Below are 18,383 nucleotides of genomic sequence, written 5' to 3' on the forward strand. Positions count from 1 at the left end.
ACAAAATGCTCTTGTCTAGGTTGATTCATAGCCCTAGATTGTGCAAGTGACTGAGAAAAACAACTCGGTGTTGGGCAGCCAAACTCTCTGAGTGAGCTAACACCAACCAATAGCTGAGATAATTCAAAATGTGGAAGCTCTGAAGCCAAAAGCGCATCCGTGCTACATCCATGCATCTTGTAAACATCGTGAACAGGTGCTCAAGTTTGTAAAGAAGGACGCAAAATTGGTTCACTTTGCCCCCAAAAACGAACATGAGAAAACGCATCTGCCTTGGAATAATTTGAATGTGGAAATAAGAATCCTTTAAATCTATTGTCACAAACCAGTCCCCCAGCTGTACTTGTGAAATTATGCTGTAAAAATAAAAATGCATTATTTCTCATTCAGATTACCCAATTTGGAATGCCTTGTAACTGCTGCCATCAGTTTTTTTTTTTTTTACTCACTCCCCAGTGTAAATCGCGGGAGAAAACTGAGCCATAACCTACCTTTAATAGGCAAATATTGATACAAATTTGTCTCTATAGGACAAACTTGATACCAATTGGCCACCATAAGTGAATTGTGATACTAGTTTGCCACTCTATACAATTATGTCCCAGTGGTTTCTTATGCCCTAGTCGATCATTCATACACACTAAATTTCAAGTGACGATGTGTATCAAACGGCAGACTCGCACGAGGAGAAGAACGTGCATCAAAACCCAACTCCTTAACAATGCAAAGAGTGCAAAATCAGTGAGTACAGAACTAACATATCTTAAAAGGAGCGAGGAGCACGAAGTACATGCCGCCATTGAAAAGGGACAGAGATAGCATTTGCGTCTCTTCACCAGTCAAAAAAAAGACGACCGCGCAACCATTTCAGTTTCATAGCCTCACCATCTACTGGGACCCAGGGAGAATGGTAATGCCGATGAAGCATCCCGTGTATCAGTTCACAATATTGTATTGAAGAAAAATGCTATATTTTGAGCCTATTAAGTCCCCAGGCCTGAGCACCGATCACACAGGAGCTCGTCTGCTGAGCAACAGCACTCAAAAAACGGGAGAGAATGCCTCATTTCGTTTCTGCAAACTCACTAGGGCAACAAAATAGAGAAATTAGGTATTTTTAAACAATTACCTACCTTTTCCATTGTTCCCATGATGAAAAATCTCCAAACTGATGGAAAAAGATCTGCGTAACGAGTAACGGCACTGAACTATTCTGCGCTCCAGATAAAGGAGCATGTCTTGCGGCGAGAACAGTGCATTCATCCAGAGGGAGGGAAAAACACAAGAAAACATCTGGTGCCCATCCTCAATCCTTCCAGAGGCCACATGATTTGACAGAGACTCGATGAAGCGCCATCGTGCTTGTTTAACAATGCAGTTGAATCCGCTCACAAACCGCTAATTTTAAACAATGACATCGCTTCCTTGCTTATATTACTTTCTTTTAGTCAATCTTTTAGAGGCATTTGAATAAAAGGAAGGATTTCAAAAAGCATCCCCTTTCATGTGTTTTCACGTTTTTGAGTGCCATAAAGTTTAAACATTAGGCACAAAGGTCTTTGTATACATCATCAAACAATCAACAAAGGAAAAGCCACAGAAATCCAAATCTGATTCAATCTTGGGTTAACTTTGAAGCAAAGAATTCTTAAAGTATTCCTTTAAAATGTGGCTAAGATGCAGTAAGTATAAAGAATTTTCTTGAGAGATTGATTGACAGACTGGTAGATTATTGGTGTGGGGGTGTTAACAAATCTGATCACCTAGATTTCAGAAACATCTCCATGGAAACTTGAAAAGTTTGACAGTATTGTCATAATTACATAGTTGACACACAGTATAATGGTCTAGACGAGTAAAATTAAATAAAAAGCCAAATATGATAAAAGAATGAATAGAAAGCTTAATGTATGACTACAACATGTCAACAACTATAGCTATAACACCTAAAAGAGACTCAAATACTTCATATTGCATATAATATCAGGCAACCATTAGGCAAACATCTGATTTTGGGTGGTTAAAAGGGTGATTGTTTATTTCATAAAATAAATAATGAACTCATTTATTGTTATAATGGTGGTAAACATCATAATGCCATAACTCAATCTGACCTAGTTAAACTGCAATGTCAGAAATGGCTTCTCCTTTTCCTGAATAATACAGCAACATAGAAGCACAATAAATTGCATGATCACAAAGCAAACATTTTACTCTGAGCAATGCTGTGAGTCAGGAGAAGACCATATGTGACATGTCACAAATCCCAAACAGCAACATTCCCTCTGCCACATTTAAGAATCGAAGGTAAACAGGTATCATTTTAACCTCATACATTTTATATCAGGGATGAAGGTACAAAATTCACAGCAATGTCAGATAAATGGCTGGTTCAAGAAGTAGTTTGATTGATGTGACCTTAGTGTTAAAAGCTAAGGATACGTATGTTGGCAAATTTCATGGAGTTTTATCATTTTGTGGTAAATTACATATTCTATTTAATGAGTTAATATAGGCTTTACACTTCCTATCTTTTCGACCCTGTTTCCACCTGGTATTGAGATGAGTCTTGGGTGAGCCGATCACATGTGGGAGGTGAGACACATCGCTGTTTACATCTGGTCATTTAAATGCGTCTTCTGTGACCACGTGTGATCGGATTTGGAGGTGAGCAGTGGGGATTTCTTTAAGACTGCAAGGGAAGCTCAGCTTCCCCTATAATGTCAAAAAAATAATGGTCAAATATGTACTATTGTGTAAACAATTTATTGACTAAAAATGCGTTAGAACACGTTCATCTCGAAGACGAGTTCGTTCAGAATCAGCTACATTACATATAGCAGGTCGGCTGACTCGATTTACTTCTCATACATTCCCGTAGCATCAGTGCATTTCCCTGTTGAAGCCGAGCGTCCATTGACTTCAATGGGGCTGCTCTGAACAGTTTTTTCAGTGCTCCGAAAATAGACGGTCATTGGATAAATGCTGCGATTATGTCCCACCCACGGACGCTCAGCGTCTCTGGGGGTGAATGAGGAGTGGGCTGGCCCGACTCCGGGCTTCAGCGTGATGATTGGAGGATCTGTCGAAAGACTGCATCTCCTTTTGATTGACAGCGAATCTGTACTATAAGAAGTCACTGAAGCTATTTCAGGCTCAGACCCATCGTGGATTTCTCAAGTGTAGTCGAAAGACAAACTGCTGCAACCTATTTCTTTATATTTGTTTGGCGAAATTGCTAGTCAATTTGCATAATACATTTCACACAATTATACACCACATTCCTTGTTTCAGTTTTACCAAGTTTAATATATTTTGTTTTAGAGTGTTCGTTCGTTCGTTCGTTCATTCATTCATTCATACAGTAGGCTAGGCTAGCGTCAGTACGGGTGAAACTGCGCACGATGGCAGACGGTGCTAATATTGTCGACCTGATTTTGGCGAAGCCATTTGAAAGTCTTCCTTACGAGGAAAAATTAGAATTAAACAGCAGGGCAGATCAACACCTAAGATTGATTTAGTGCAAAAAATAGGGAAAAATAACAGGTCTTTTCAGCTCTCCTGGTATGACAAAGTTAGCTGGCTGACTGGAAGTGCTGTGACAAATAAAATGTACTGCTGGCCATGCCTCTTGATGAAACCATCTCACGGATGTGTTGTTTGGTCAAAAGTGGGGTTTGGAGATCTGTCTAACTTTGACAGGGCATATAAAAGACATGAAAAGAGCAATGAACATGTGAGTGCATGTGCAAGATTAAGTTGCATGGGCAGGATCAGGGTTGAGCACGCAATCAATGAAGGTGCTCGCATTCAAGTGACTAAACATAATGAAACAGTCAAACAAAACAGGTCCTTCCTAAACCGCCTTATTGATGTAACATCCTTGCTTGGCCGACAGGAGCTGTCATTTAGGGGACATGATGAGAGTAGTGAATCATCCAACAAGGGAAATTACAGGGAGTTCACAGAAACATTATCTAAATATGACTCTGTACTGTCCACACAATTAGAGTCCTCAACTGTGTTTTCTGGTATGTCCCATACTATTCAAAATGACTTGATCTCTGCTCTTGCAGCCACCATTTCTGATCAGATCAGAGATGAAATTCAGGATGCTCCCTTTTTTTGGATGGCAGGTGGATGAAACAACTGATATATCCTGCCGTGCCCAACTCTCTGTCATTGTTTGCTATGTGGATAGTGCAGGTAAAATTCAGGAGCACTTTATTGGATTTTTTGATGTTTCTGGAGGGCGAGATGCTCAGTCCGTTTTTGATGTTTTAAATGAGAACATGCAGGCCTACAATTTTAAGGATAAGCTTGTGGCACAGACCTATGATGGGGCTGCTGTCATGGTTTCAGCACTCAATGGTCTGCAGGCCAAAGTGAAAGCAATAGCCCCAAGTGCAATGTTTGTGCATTGCTATGCACACAGACTGAATCTGGTGCTGTCACAGGGGCTAAATGCTTGCCTGAGTGCAGAATTTTTTTGCATCACTCTCTGGGTTTGGCACATTTTTTCAAAATCCACAAAGAGGACGTCTTTTCTGGAGTCTGCAGGCTGTTCAAGGTTGCCCAGAAACGCTCCTACTCGATGGAATTTCACATCACGGATAGTGAGCACTGTGGCAAACAATTATGATGGCCTCCTGCAGACATTTGAAAACATCATTGCAGACACGACAATTGATGATGATACACTGGATTGTGCCAAAGGCTTTCTGAGGAAACTGGAGGATTTTGAGTTTGTGTTCATGTTGTACACATATGAACAAATCTTCACTGAGACTGATGTGGTCTTTGATGTTGTCCAGCAGAGGGCGATGGATGTTTTTACTGCAAGAAAAGAATTGAATCTCTTCTTGCATTTGTCAAAGAGAAAAGGTCAGAGGGGCTTTCCAAGCTGTTTATGCCAAAACAGCAGATCTCACATCAGACCCACGAGATGAGCCCATGAGAAAGCTGCCTGACCCAATTGCAGGATCCCCAAGAGCACTACAGAAATCTCTACATGGCCATCCTTGATAACATCTTGGAGCAGATTCCTCAACGTTTTTCAAATTTGGAAAGTATGCTCTTCTTAGAATTAGTCAATCCAGGGAAATTTGATGACATGAGACAAGAATTTCCAGAGGAGGCCTTCCAAAGTGTCCTGAAAAGTTATGGCCATCACTTTGATTCAGGGAGACTGAGGTCTGAACTTCAAGTCCTGTATTCAGATCAGGACTAAACAATTCAACATAGAAATCTTGACAAAAACAGGGAAAACATGACAATGTCAATATTCTATAAAAGACTAATTTAATTTATATCACTCAAAGTGACATGACCGCTCCCATTATAATAAAAAAATCTGTCTACACTACTGGTATGCAATGTCAGAAATGTGGTAGAAATCAAGTATTATTCTTGTGATGAACTTTTTATATGACCTGTTACTTGTCTGAGGTAATGGCACTTTGATGTTCCGGGGGGCGATTTCAAAACTGCATTATTTTTGCTTCCTTGAAGGGCACTCCTGCGGGAGTGGATGCCACTCAAAAGGGTTCATTCATACAGTAATGCCATGTTTCCTTCAGAGTGCCCACTTCAAGTGCTCTGCAGTTCGGAGTGAGTATAGGGCATCGAGAGGATCACTTGTGATTGGAATCCGCCCCATCTGCTGTAATGCGCACTCTTAAAGGCTTCTCCGCTTAATTTTCTTTAATATGCCTGTGATTTACTAAATCGCTCCCCTTTTTCTGTATGATCAAAGGGCACCTTTAGATTTGTGAAGAAAAGGGGCAGGGCTTGCCCCCTGCTGCCCCTGTGCAGTGCACGTCAGTGCTGTGCGCAACAATGTTTTAAGCCTGAAATGAGCCTGTGCCACTGCCCTTCACTTGATATAAGCGCTTCCTTGATTGCTTACTGTTGATTAAAGAACCCAGGAAGAAATTAAGGCTCATCCTCTTGACTCATTGATCTTCAGTCATCCTTGGTGAGCTCAGTATGTGGAAGAGGTGTGCTAATCCTGCTACCACAACCAATGTGACATATCATTGACTCTTGATCCATTAGCACAAAAAAATGATCAAATCTTGGTTTCCTTTTTTAAATCATGGCACATTTATATGTTTATATAAATTGCAATGGTTTATATGTATTCATCAACATTTCATTTGAAACCTGTCTGCTGTTTTTTTATGTGGAACACAAAAGTAAAACTTTTCAAGAACCTTTCTTTTGCATTTTCCATACAAAGTTCATAGTGACCATGTCTGTCTAGCTTCAAAAAGGACAAAAACATCACAAAGGTGTGTAATAATTACATAATTTAAATTTTTGGCTAAATTATTCCATTAAGAATGGTGTATTTCTAACGCATACTGTATATTGTAGCCAAAGAGACACTATATTTTGTACTCACCCAGATGTTTCCATCCTGATGGTATGGTTTCCAGTTCCTGCTTGTGTCACTGTATAGGAGCCGGTAGCATGTTGTCCAATCAGAGCTGCTATATCGACCCTGTGTTGCGATGGCTGTGACCTGTTTCCTGCTTCCCAGATCGATCTGCAGCCACTGGTAATGATCACTGTCCAGCGGAGACCAGCCCCCAGCACCTAGAGAAAGTACACCATACTTGATTTCTTGTTGTATTGATCTAGCATCTTGTTTCACACTGGAACATGAGAAAAACATAACAGGAACAAATCTTGTATTTTTTTCATGGTATGTTTTGGCTTTTAAATTATTTTAAAGACCCCATGAAATAAAAATTTGTGTTTTGTGGATTTTAGTCCATTTGTGGCTTTTTAGTCCATAGTCTATTAGCTTTGAGACCATATGTTAGTATATTCAAAATTGTTGACAAAATTCACGTTTAAAACTTTCTCTTCTGAGAAAACGGACCAAAAATTGTGATGATTATGTTGCACTACACAGATTACTGTCCAATTAAACGCTCTCAAGAATGAGAATGCCCCTCCCCCAATAGCACCTTCAACCAACCAGCATTGGTCATGGTTGTGATGTAACTAAAGCTAACTGAAAGAATTTTCTGAAAGAATTTCTGAAAGAAAGAAAGAAAGAAAGAAAGAAAGAAAGAAAGATATAAAGAAAAGGTCGCACTCTCTGATATGTCTGGCCAGAACTTTCTGTTTAAATAGGATATACGTCAACACAGGAAAGAAAATTGAGCTCATCAAGCAAATTCATGTGTTCTTTCAGGAAACAAATCAAGGGACATAAACTACAGGATACATGACAAAAGCCTTGTAATTTAACCAAGATGTTTGTGTTTGGCGTTTATGGTGTTAAATGCAATGTCTGGAAAACATTAAGTTGATCTGACTTTGTGCAGCGCATCTAGGCTCCAAAAACACATCTACATTGTTCAGTTCTCTCTTCTCTTAGTAGTCTAAAGAACAGATTTTCATACAGATGCTCTATTTGTGTCTCTAGCTTGAAGCTTTTGGACAATTGTTAAAGGGACATTCAAAGGAACATGAAATGCCAACCATTAACATAAAACTAACCATTAATATTCAAGAAACAATGACAAAATATTTTTTTTGCTGATCCCCTGAAGACTGTAATGACAGCCATGATTAAAATGGAACAAACATACAGTGGTTTGAATTGAAAAAAAAATTGCTTAAAAAATTCATGAAAGAACTTGAATAACTAGAAAAAGAAATGTTCTCAACTTTGATGTTTGATGTCTGTGAATTTATAGACAAACTTGCCTGCAAGTTAAAACAAGTTTTATAAAGTCTTTAAGGTTTGAAGGTTATGTATGACAGACAGACAGACAGATAGATCATTTCTTATGTATTCTGTTTAAGGTTTCTATATTGTAAGCCTCTTTCATGTTCTTTTGTGCCTTAGTTATATGAATATGCTCCTTAGTTATATGAACAAAAGACCAACAGACAGAAAGAAAGACAGAAAGACTTTTACGAGTACTGAGTGAGAAGAGAGTGAGCTGGGATCAAGTGAGCATCTCCTCTCGCACTCTCTGAATGTAATTGTTTCATCGTGCTCATTAAAGTAGTTGATCCAGTTGAATCCTTAGTCCATCCTCTTCACTGGATATATATAGAGTAAAATTACCATTTACAAGCCCTCATGTCAGTGTTAAACACCACGCCTTATAGACAGAAGCAAGGAAAGAAGGAAGGAAGGAAGCATGGAAGGAAGCAAGGAAAGAAGCATTAAAAGGAAGCAATGACGGAATTGGATGGACTGACAGAAGGAATTGTTAATAATTATTTAGATGGATGGATGGATGGATGAATGGATGGATGGATGGACGGACAGACACTCCTACACAATTCAGAGTTAAAAATACATATGGGATCCATTCGCGAAACACTGAAACCAGGCAAAGAGAGTCAAAGTTAGTGCAGAAACTGAGGATCAGCAGATTAGGTTGTCCAGGGATCAGTACAAGATGGAAGTTTAAGCGCATGTGAGGGAGTCAGGGGACATCCACTCCACTCCACTGCCACCTGCAAGCTGCCGCCCAGGCAGATGATCAGAGGAGATAAAGAGACCAGAGGAAGGGCACTGAAAGGACACCAGCAGCCAAGTCAGAGAAATGAAACAGGCTGCACAAGACAACATGGTACAGGGAGTTTTTGTATAACTACAGAAAGGACTTTGTGATAATTATGCACCTCAGTGATGATAAATGATATGGTGTATTTTTGAAGAGTGTGTGCCAGCTTCTAACACATAAATAGGTTTTTATCCCACTTATATTAGATAAACTATGTGATTTGTTTTTGAGTGCTTTTGTTATGGTTACACATTGCAATATTATAAAATGGATAGTTCTGGTCCTGGATGTTCATACAGTATTGCAGTTGCGCTAAAATACACAACTATGATGTGAATGACTGTTCACCACTGTGCAGCACCCATAGCTGATCATTGTTTCTTCAATGTTGTGTCTTGTAGCGGAAGGATGGTACTTTTTAATTTGCTCAGTAAACTAATGCTTTAACCCTTATGCACTGTTTGGTCATTTTTGACCAGTACAAGTACAATTGTGACTTTTTTCTACCACTTAGAATTAAGAAATAATTTTGTGTTCAGATAGGAAATGGATGGAAATTCACCAAGTCTCGTACCCTTTAGATAAAAGAAAACCAGTTTTATTGAAGAAACAATATCGATTTCGGTCAAAAGTGACAACCACAGGAACGTAATGGGACACTCTACAAATCAGATTTTTTATTTTATTTGCTTAATTAATTATATAAAATTTAAAAAAACATCCACAATGCAGAAAAAACACACACATATATGAATGGGTGAGACTACCAAACACCAAGTGCGCAAAACAGACACACATACACATACACACACACACACACACACACACACACACACATTGTTGTCTCTATGTTGGTCTACCTATCTGTGGCAGCGGGGGCGTGGTCAAGCGCCCGTCCGGGAGAGGAAAGCGGTAAGGGCGCTTACACCTGAGCTAAATTATGCCTAACACCTGTCTCTAATTCCAGTGAGCACGAGGAGAGCGGCATAAAAGCAGACACCGAGCCTCCAGTCAAAGAGAGATGACAAGCCAACTCAGTGCGTTTGGTTACTATTGTGTAGTATAAAAAGAGAATTAAAAGCTTACCTGTTGCTGAACACCTGTTCCCTGTCCTCCTTCTTGTGGGAAGTGTTACACTGGTGCCGAAACCCGGAATTTGTTCATCCAAGTATGGAGATGGGTCAGCCCGTAGAGTCCTCCCAGCTGACGGAGATCCTCCAGTCCCTCGCGGCACTACACCAGAGCCACCAACAAACCCTGCTTGAGCTCCGCAGGACCAGGATCGCCGGTTTGTTGAGATCATGCGGGCTCAGGCAGAGGACCGGCACGCCATCCGAGCCTCCTCAGCCAGGAGGCCGCCGCCAGCCGCGGCCCCGACACCCGCTTCCACGCTGCCCCCGCCCACGCTACAGAAGATGGGGGTAGCAGACGATCCTGAGGCCTTTCTGGATTTGTTTGAGCTGAACGGCAGAAATCTGGGGCTGGCCGCGATGAACAATGGGCAGCCCGCCTAGTTCCTCTCCTGTCCGGGGAAGCTCAACTCGCGGCTCAACAACTGCCGGCAACTAACCTCCTGGCCTATTCAGACCTAAAAAGAGCCATTTTGCAACGGGTCGGTCGGAGCCCGGAAGAGAATCGCCAGCTCTTCCGGGGCATGAAGTTGGAAAAGTCCGTCGCCTGCTCGCGATTTGCCCAACGGCTCCGGACGCCTGTCGGAGGTGGCTGCTCGCGGGGACCGCGACGCCGAAGGTGTTATCGATCAGGTGGTACTGGAGCAATTTAGTCAGCGGCTGCCCCAGAAAACGGGCGGAGTGGGTCCAGTGCCACCGCCCGGCGCCGCTGGAGGAAGCCGCTCGCCTCGCAGAGGACCATCTGGCGGCGATCCCGAGGGCGGATCGAGCCCTCTTCTTCGTCTCTCTCTCTCCCTTCCCTTGTGTCTGCCACTGCCCTCGCCTCCCCTTTGGTCTCTTCTTCTGTTCTCTCCCCAGGGCCTGCTCCTGCCCCGCGCAGGCGTGGAGGGTTCCAGAGACCAGCTTCCCGCCTTGGGAGAATGTACCCTCCCACTCCCCGCCTTTCAGCCGCCTCCTCCTCAGGTGGGGGCTCGCCAGCACAAGTGCGGCTGCAACGCCTGGGCCGCCTGTTGGAGGTGCGGAGACCCGACCACTTCCGGGATCAGTGTCCGCTGATGGAGGTGGGGACGGTGGTGCGGGTCTCCGACGCCCCGCAGGCTGCCCCTATCGGCTGGAGCATACCGGATTCGTAAGGATCAGGGGTATTTACCAAGCTTTGCTGGATACCGGCTGCAATCAGACCACCATCCACCAACGCTTGGTTCAACCCGGGCTTTGGGTTTAGCTAAACTGGTGAGGGTGAGGTGTGTGCATGGGGATGTTCACAAGTATCCCATGGTGACTTTGGTGATTAAATTCACGGAAAAGAAACATAGTGTGGAGGCAGCTGTTAGTCCCTCACTCACCCATCCGCTAATCTTGGGTACCGACTAGTCGAATTTTAAAGATATTTTAGAGGGTATTTGTGCGGATGGGTCCTGCATAAAGAGGTGTGCGTGTGCGATGCTTTGGCAGGGAGGCGGAGCCGGGCCGCCCTCGGCTGCTCGGGATGACGAGGAAAGGGCGAGGTGGCTGCCTCCTCTCAGGGAATTCCCTGAGGGGACTTCCTCTAGAGCAGTCGCGGATCTAAACCCTTAAGCATGCTCTTGACCAAGTGAGAGTAATTGATGGTCAACAGCTCCGCCGGCATCGCCATTTCATACCCATATTTTGCCATGATTAGAGATCGGTTATATAGAGTGACGAGGACGCCAAACAAAGGAGGAAGTAACACAATTATTGGTTCCACGGAGCCGCCGGAAATGGTTTTCCAGGCGCTCACTATAATCCTATGGCCGGTCACCTAGGGGAACGGAAAACACTTCTCCGCCTAATAGCCCGCTTTTATTGGCCGGGCATTGGCGGTGACGCCCGCGAGGTGGTGTGCGGCGTGCCGTGAATGTCAGCTGGTAAACCCACCGCCACCCCAAAAGCTCATTGCGCTCTTTACCATTAATCGAGGTCCCCTTCGAAGAATTGGGATGGACCTCGCCGGGCCATTAGAACGGTCAGCACGCGGACATCGCTCGTGTTAGTCCTAGTGGATTACGCGACGCGATATCCGGAAGCAGTGCCTCTGAGCAACATCTCCGCGACGTAGTGTTGCGGGGCACTCTTCAAGATAATCTCCGGTGGGGATTCCGAAAGAAATCCTCACCGATCAAGGCACTCACTTTTATGTCACTTAACACTTCGCTAACTTTACGAGCTCTTGGGCATTAAATCGATTCAGCACTAGCGCTTACCATCCGCAGACTGATGGCCTAGTGGAACGATTTAATAAAACGCCAAGAACATGATTCATGAATTGCATACCCATGACGCTTAGAAATTGGGATAAGTGGCTAGACCCCTGTTGTTTGCAGTACGAGAGGTCCCACAAGCCTCCACAGGGTTCTCCCCGCTTGAGCTGCTGTACGGGCGACGCTCCGCGGTGTCCTTGACGCCATCCGCAGCGTGGGAGGAGGGACCTTCTAATAGCAAAAATGAAATTCAGTTCGTTCTCGATCTTAGAGCAAAACTCCACACACTGGGGCGATTAACACAGGAGAATTTGCTCCAAGCTCAAGAACGCCAACGCCGGCTGTATGACAGGGGTGCTCGGCTACGGAATTTGCACCGGAGATAAGGTACTCATGATACTCCCAACATCGAAGCTCTAAATTACTCGCCAAGTGGCAAGGACCCTTTGAGGTCACACGACGCAGTAGGGGATCTCGATTATGAAGTTAAACGCATCGATAGAGGGGGCGACGCCAAATTTATCACCTCAACCTCCTGAAATTGTGGAGGGAGGAGGCGGCCTCTGTGACGCTGGCCACGGTAGTTCCGAGAGGGCGGAGCTCGGACCGAGGTAAACAAAGACTACAATCTTAACACTCGGTTACTTGTGGAGACCAACTCTCACCGCTGCAACTCACAGAGGTTTCCGAATTACAAAAGGAATTTGCGGATGTGTTTTCCCTCTACCGGGCCGCATAAACATCATACACCACCACATCGAGACCGAAGCCGGGCGCGGTGGTGCGTTGTCGCCTCTATCGCTTACCCGAACATAAAAAGAAAATAGTACGGAGGAATTAGATGCGATGCTTGATATGGGCGTAATAGAGGAATCCCACAGTGATTGGTCCAGCCCGTTGTTCTTGTTCCCAAGAGTGATGGGTCTGTTCGATTCTGTGTGGATTACAGAAAAGTCAACGCTGTGTCTAAATTTGACGCATACCCAATGCCCCGTGTTGATGAACTGCTCGATCGGTTAGGTACTGCTCGATTTTATTCGACCTTGGATTTAACAAAGGGTTATTGGCAGATCCCCTTGACACCAATGTCCCGTGAGAAAACAGCCTTCACAACGCCGCTTGGATTACACCAATTTGTGACGCTTCTTTCGGTTTGTTTGGGGCGCCGCCACGCTTGCAGCGACTCATGGATCGGATCCTCAGACCTCACACCGCGCACGCCGCTGCCTATTTAGATGATATTATCATTTATAGCAATGATTGGCAGCGCACATGCAACATCTGAGGGCCGCCCTGAGATCGCTGCGGCGGGCGGGCTCACGGCAAACCCTAAGAAATGCGCGACTATGCGGTGGAGGTACGGTATCTGGGGTTCCACTTGGGTCATGGCCAGGTGCGCCCCCAAATTGATAAGACCACGGGCGACATGCGACTTGCCCTAGACCTAAGACCAAAAAGGGGGTGAGGCAGTTCCTGGGGCTGGCTGGCTATTATAGAAGGTTTGTGCCTAATTATTCGACGCCACCAGCCCGCTGACTGACCTCACTAAAAAGGGGGCTCCAGATCCGTCCAATGGTCGGAGCAGTGCCAACAGGCGCTTATGCAGATTAAAGCCGCGACTTTGTGGGGGCCGCTCTTCATGCACCTGATTTCTCTCCCTTTTATTTTGTAGACGGACGCTTCAGACAGAGGGCTGGGGGCCGTACTCACGAGGTGGCGGAGGGGAGGAGCCCAGTGCTGTACATTAGCCGGAAGCTCTCTTTGAGGGAGACTAAGTACAGCACCGTGGAGAAGGAGTGTTTGGCCATCAAGTGGGCGGTCCTCACCCTCCAGTATTACCTGCTGGGGCGGGCCTTCACCCTCTGCTCGATCACGCCCCACTCCAGTGGCTCCACCGCATGAAAGATACTAACGCCCGGATCACCCGCTGGTACCTGGCTCTCCAGCCCTTTAAATTCAAGGTGGTCCACAGACCGGGTGCAGATGGCTGTCGCCGACTTTCTCTCCAGAAATGGGGAGTGGTGGGCAGGCCGGATGGTGCCCCGCCTGAGTCGGGCGGTGGGGGTATGTGGCAGCGGGGCGTGGTCAAGCCCCGTCCGGGAGAGGAAAGCGGTAAGGGCGCTTACACCTGAGCTAAATTATGCCTAACACCTGTCTCTAATTCCAGTGAGCATGAGGAGAGCGCCATAAAAGCAGACACCGAGCCTCCAGTCAAAGAGAGATGACAAGCCAACTCAGTGCGCTTGGTTACTATTGTGTTGTATAAAAAGAGAATTAAAAGCTTACCTGTTGCTGAACACCTGTTCCCTGTCCTCCTTCTTGTGGGAAGTGTTACACTATCATTATGAGGACTTTCCATAGACATAATTAATTTTATACTGTACAAACTATATATTATATCCCCTAAACCTAACACAACCCCTTAACCTAACCCAAAAACACACGCAAAATGCACAACTGTAGTCATTTTACATGATTGAGTTGTTACATTTCTTTCATGGCAATTAAAAAAACAATTACACTCTTAATGTTTCCAGACATGTTTGACAAGGAACAACTGAAATATGATTCAATAATGAACAAGGCATAAGGGTTAATAAAATGTTGTGCCCTAAATATTTATATTATTTAGAAACCATTATAAAAACAATACGTTTTGTGGTCGTGCTATATTGTAGCATGGTGTGTCATGCCTAACAACCCTATGCTCACTATATAGCATCACCTCTAATTGCTTCATTTTCACTAGACCACCTTAACTGAAAGTTAAAAACAAGGTAAGCTCATTTGACAGCATTAGTGGCATAATGTTGATAACCATAACATTATTTAGACTTGTTCCCCATTTTCTTAAAAAAAAAAAAAAAAGGTTATAGTGAGGCACTTACAATGGAAGTGAATTGTGTCAATCCATAAAAATAAATAAATAAATAAAAAGTATAGCCACAAGACGAAAACTATATGTGTTAACATGATTTAAGCAGAATAAAATCACTTCATAATGTTTTCTGTGTAAAATTCTATCCAATTTTCAACGTTGTTGCCATGAGGATGTAAGGATACCCTACAACTCTAAAATGACCATCACAATGAAAGTTTAAACAACTTTCAAAAGACAATTCAAAATGAGTGCTTTTATAAAATGGTTAGCTTCACATTTCTTCCTTTAAACCCTCCAGAAGTTGGCTCCATTCACTTACATTGTTCATCACTATAATTTAGATTTTTGCTTTTTTGTAGAAAAGGAGGGACAAGTCGAAAAAAAGAAAAATTGTGTTAAACAACAGAATGCTAAAAATGCTGTTGATTGAACTTTAATTGTAATAAACCTGGATTATTCCTCTAATCTATTTTATAATTTTCATTTTAAAGTATATTTGTTCAAATGCTGAAAATAACAATGCTTTTGTGTTAATTGCGTTTTCTGCACTGGTTTTTTATATAAGAGGAAGGCGATACAGACCACAACATGCATAAGAGATGCTACAGGCAGTGCAATATTGATTTGAGAATATAACATTAATCAAAGAGCAATCGGTTTGACATCATGGTTAAAGTGCTGTTATTAATGCATCATTACTTTGTTGCTTAGAGTTATGCCACCGGTAGGCATTTTATGTCAGGAGACAAGCATACAGTAAAATATCAATCTATGGAAACCAATCAGAGATTTAAAGATATTATAACATTTTGATAAGACGTCATACCCATTCATCTAAATTCAATTTCATCTACATACCACTACAGAGTAGAATGTCTGAGCTTAAAATGAACATAAAAAACTTCAAATGATTCTGAAGAAAAGATACTCAAGAAAAGTTGTATTCAACAAATGGGAAAATATGTCCACACTAAAATTAGATTCAAAATCAAATGTACTCTTGAAAATAAACAAAAATACTTTTTTGTAGCAATTTGTAGCATTTTCAGAAAACGTTATAACGTAAAAAATTTAAGAAATATTTAAGACTGAATTGCAGGGGGCCTGGGTAGCTCATTGAGTAAAGATGCTGACTACAACCCCTGGAGTCACAAGTTCAAATCCAAGGCATACTGAGTGATTCCAGCCAGGTAAGCAACCAAATTGGCCTGGTTGCTAGGGAGGGTAGAGTCACATGGGGTAACCTCCTCGTGGTCACTGTAATGTGGTTCGCTCTCAGTGGGGCACGTAGTGAGTTGTGCGTGGATGCCGCGGAGAATAGCGTAAAGCATCCACATGTGCTATGTTTCTGCGGTAACGCGCTCAACAAACCATGTGATAAGATGCGCAGGTTGACGTTTCAGATGCGGAGGCAACTGAGATTTGTCCGCCACCACCCGAATTGAGGCAAGTCACTACGCCACCATGAGGACTTAGAGCGAATTGGGCATTCCAAATTGGGGAGAAAAAGGAGAGAAAATCAAGTTTTAGATTTTTTGCATGCTAATTGTGTAATAATTTGTGACAATGACCATGCTAACTCCTTTGTTTAACAAAAGGTCAGATTTCTTGAAGCACACAGTATGCAATTGAAACATTATCAAATTATGCTTTGACAAATAATTTACATTTCTCTTAATTCTCTCTTGAACTGACATCGACTTTAAAATAAAATAAAGGGAGAAAGCCATAGAAAAATAAATTGTAGGGATCACTGCTCTTATACCTTATATTAGTACCTCAATCTTATGCATGGGTGCATTGGTATTCGGCTAAGCTTGGGGTACATGACTGTGCACTGGGGGATTGAACCTTCCTTCCCCTGTTTCATTCACCTTCATTCCCCCTCCTCTCCCTCTCATTAGTTTCCAACAGGGCATTTTGATTCCCACATACAAGCCTGGACAACAGTCTGTCCTACCCCTCCTCTCCAGCTGTGAGGGCCAAACAGGTTTCTGCTCAGTCGAGATTTGACCTTTTCCTCTGATTCATCTCGCAGATGAACTGCGGCTAATTGGATGTCCCTCTTGCCAAATGATAACAGACCAAAGCAAGTTTCAAATCAGATTCTGAGTATTAAATTTTGAATTTGAGGTGATGCTGAGGATGAACTGCAAAAATGGCTGTGTGGAACTCACAGACCACAGCGCTTCTCTGTATATTTATACATTCACAGACTGTATATATATATATATATATATATATATATATATATATATATATATACAGTCTTTGAATGTAAAGTTTAAAGCCATTTAAAGCTATTTACTAGCTTTAGTAGTGTAGTTTAGACAAGCGATCACGAAGTGCTGTTTTATAGACACTGGCTGATGTGGATTCACTTCATATCACCTAACTGGCTCATATTACACAAAAAATAATATTTTAAACCTACTGGACAAACAGAAGCTCTTAACAGATCTGCAATGCTCTTACACTTTAGTTCAGAACAGCTCAAACACAAGCGGAGTGATACACACACAGTGACGCATCGGAGTGCTGATGGTGTCAGACCATTAGTGCTTATGGAACGTCTCTCGTCCAATCAGATTCGAGGACCTGAACTAACTGTTGTGTGTGTGTGTGTGTGTATATATATATATATATAAGTAATCTGTTATTAGAATAATTACATTTCTATCTTGTATTTCTATGTTCTATTTCTCTGAATTGAAATGTAGATAATTTCTGATGAATTTTGCCCAACCCTGTGCCAAGGTCTAGTGGAGAATGAAATATGTGTCAGCAGTTTGAGAAATGAACATGAAAGCATCCACTCTGAATGCTTTTAAAAGGACCTAAAGAACATTATTTTAATATCATATGTAAATATTTTCATAAATGCAGTTTTAGCCGTTTGGCTTGTGATCAGATTATATGCTTTCATTACACTGATAGGCAGAGATCAGGCAACATTCTCCCTGACATGGAACTGTTAATATAATTTGTAGTGATACAGAGCCTCTGATCTGTGGGTGCTTGAGCTAGAGCATTAATACATCAGGGGCACTTAATGATTTAGTCTCGAACACTGTCATTCATCTGCTATGTTTTTCTGGTACCATTACAAAAGGTCTGTCTGTCTGTCTGTCTGCCTGCCTGCCTGCCTGCCCGCCCGCCCGCCCGTCCGTCCATCCATCCATCCATCCATCCATCCATCCATCCATCTATCTATCTGTCTGTCTGTCTGTCTATCTTACTAGTTATTGCATTGAAAGTATTGTTCAAGACATCTAATACATTAAACAATGTTAACATTCACAACCTTATTGGAAAATTCTCTTTTCCAACTTACAAATTTACAGTATTGTGTTTCAGTACATCAATAATTATAATAATAATAATAACTATAATCTGCAGTTACTGAGGATGTTTGAAAATAATAAAACCATGAAATTATCAATTTGCTTCTTACAATTTGCAGTAAGCAAACAAACAAAAAAGCTAAATCAGTGACCACATATGCATTTAAAAAGCACCAAAAAAAATTCTAGGCACACTTGCGCACAGTTTTTCAAGGTTGCTGGCAGATACATTTTCTTTAAGCGTTTTGATGCTAGAGGCTGTAGCC

The 18,383-nt window shown here is 42.6% G+C and overlaps 1 protein-coding gene across 1 annotated transcript in view; it reads right to left on the reverse strand.

Moving 5' to 3' along the window:
• Nucleotides 1-18,383, reverse strand: part of LOC127635233 (contactin-associated protein-like 2) — a 472,530-nt gene that overhangs the window by 276,779 nt on the left and 177,368 nt on the right. The window contains 1 exon segment of the mRNA XM_052115124.1: nucleotides 6,407-6,600. Coding sequence (XP_051971084.1) covers nucleotides 6,407-6,600 — 194 coding nt within the window.

The sequence above is a fragment of the Xyrauchen texanus genome, chromosome 42 (assembly GCF_025860055.1).
Source record: "Xyrauchen texanus isolate HMW12.3.18 chromosome 42, RBS_HiC_50CHRs, whole genome shotgun sequence".
Classification (NCBI taxonomy): domain Eukaryota; kingdom Metazoa; phylum Chordata; class Actinopteri; order Cypriniformes; family Catostomidae; genus Xyrauchen; species Xyrauchen texanus.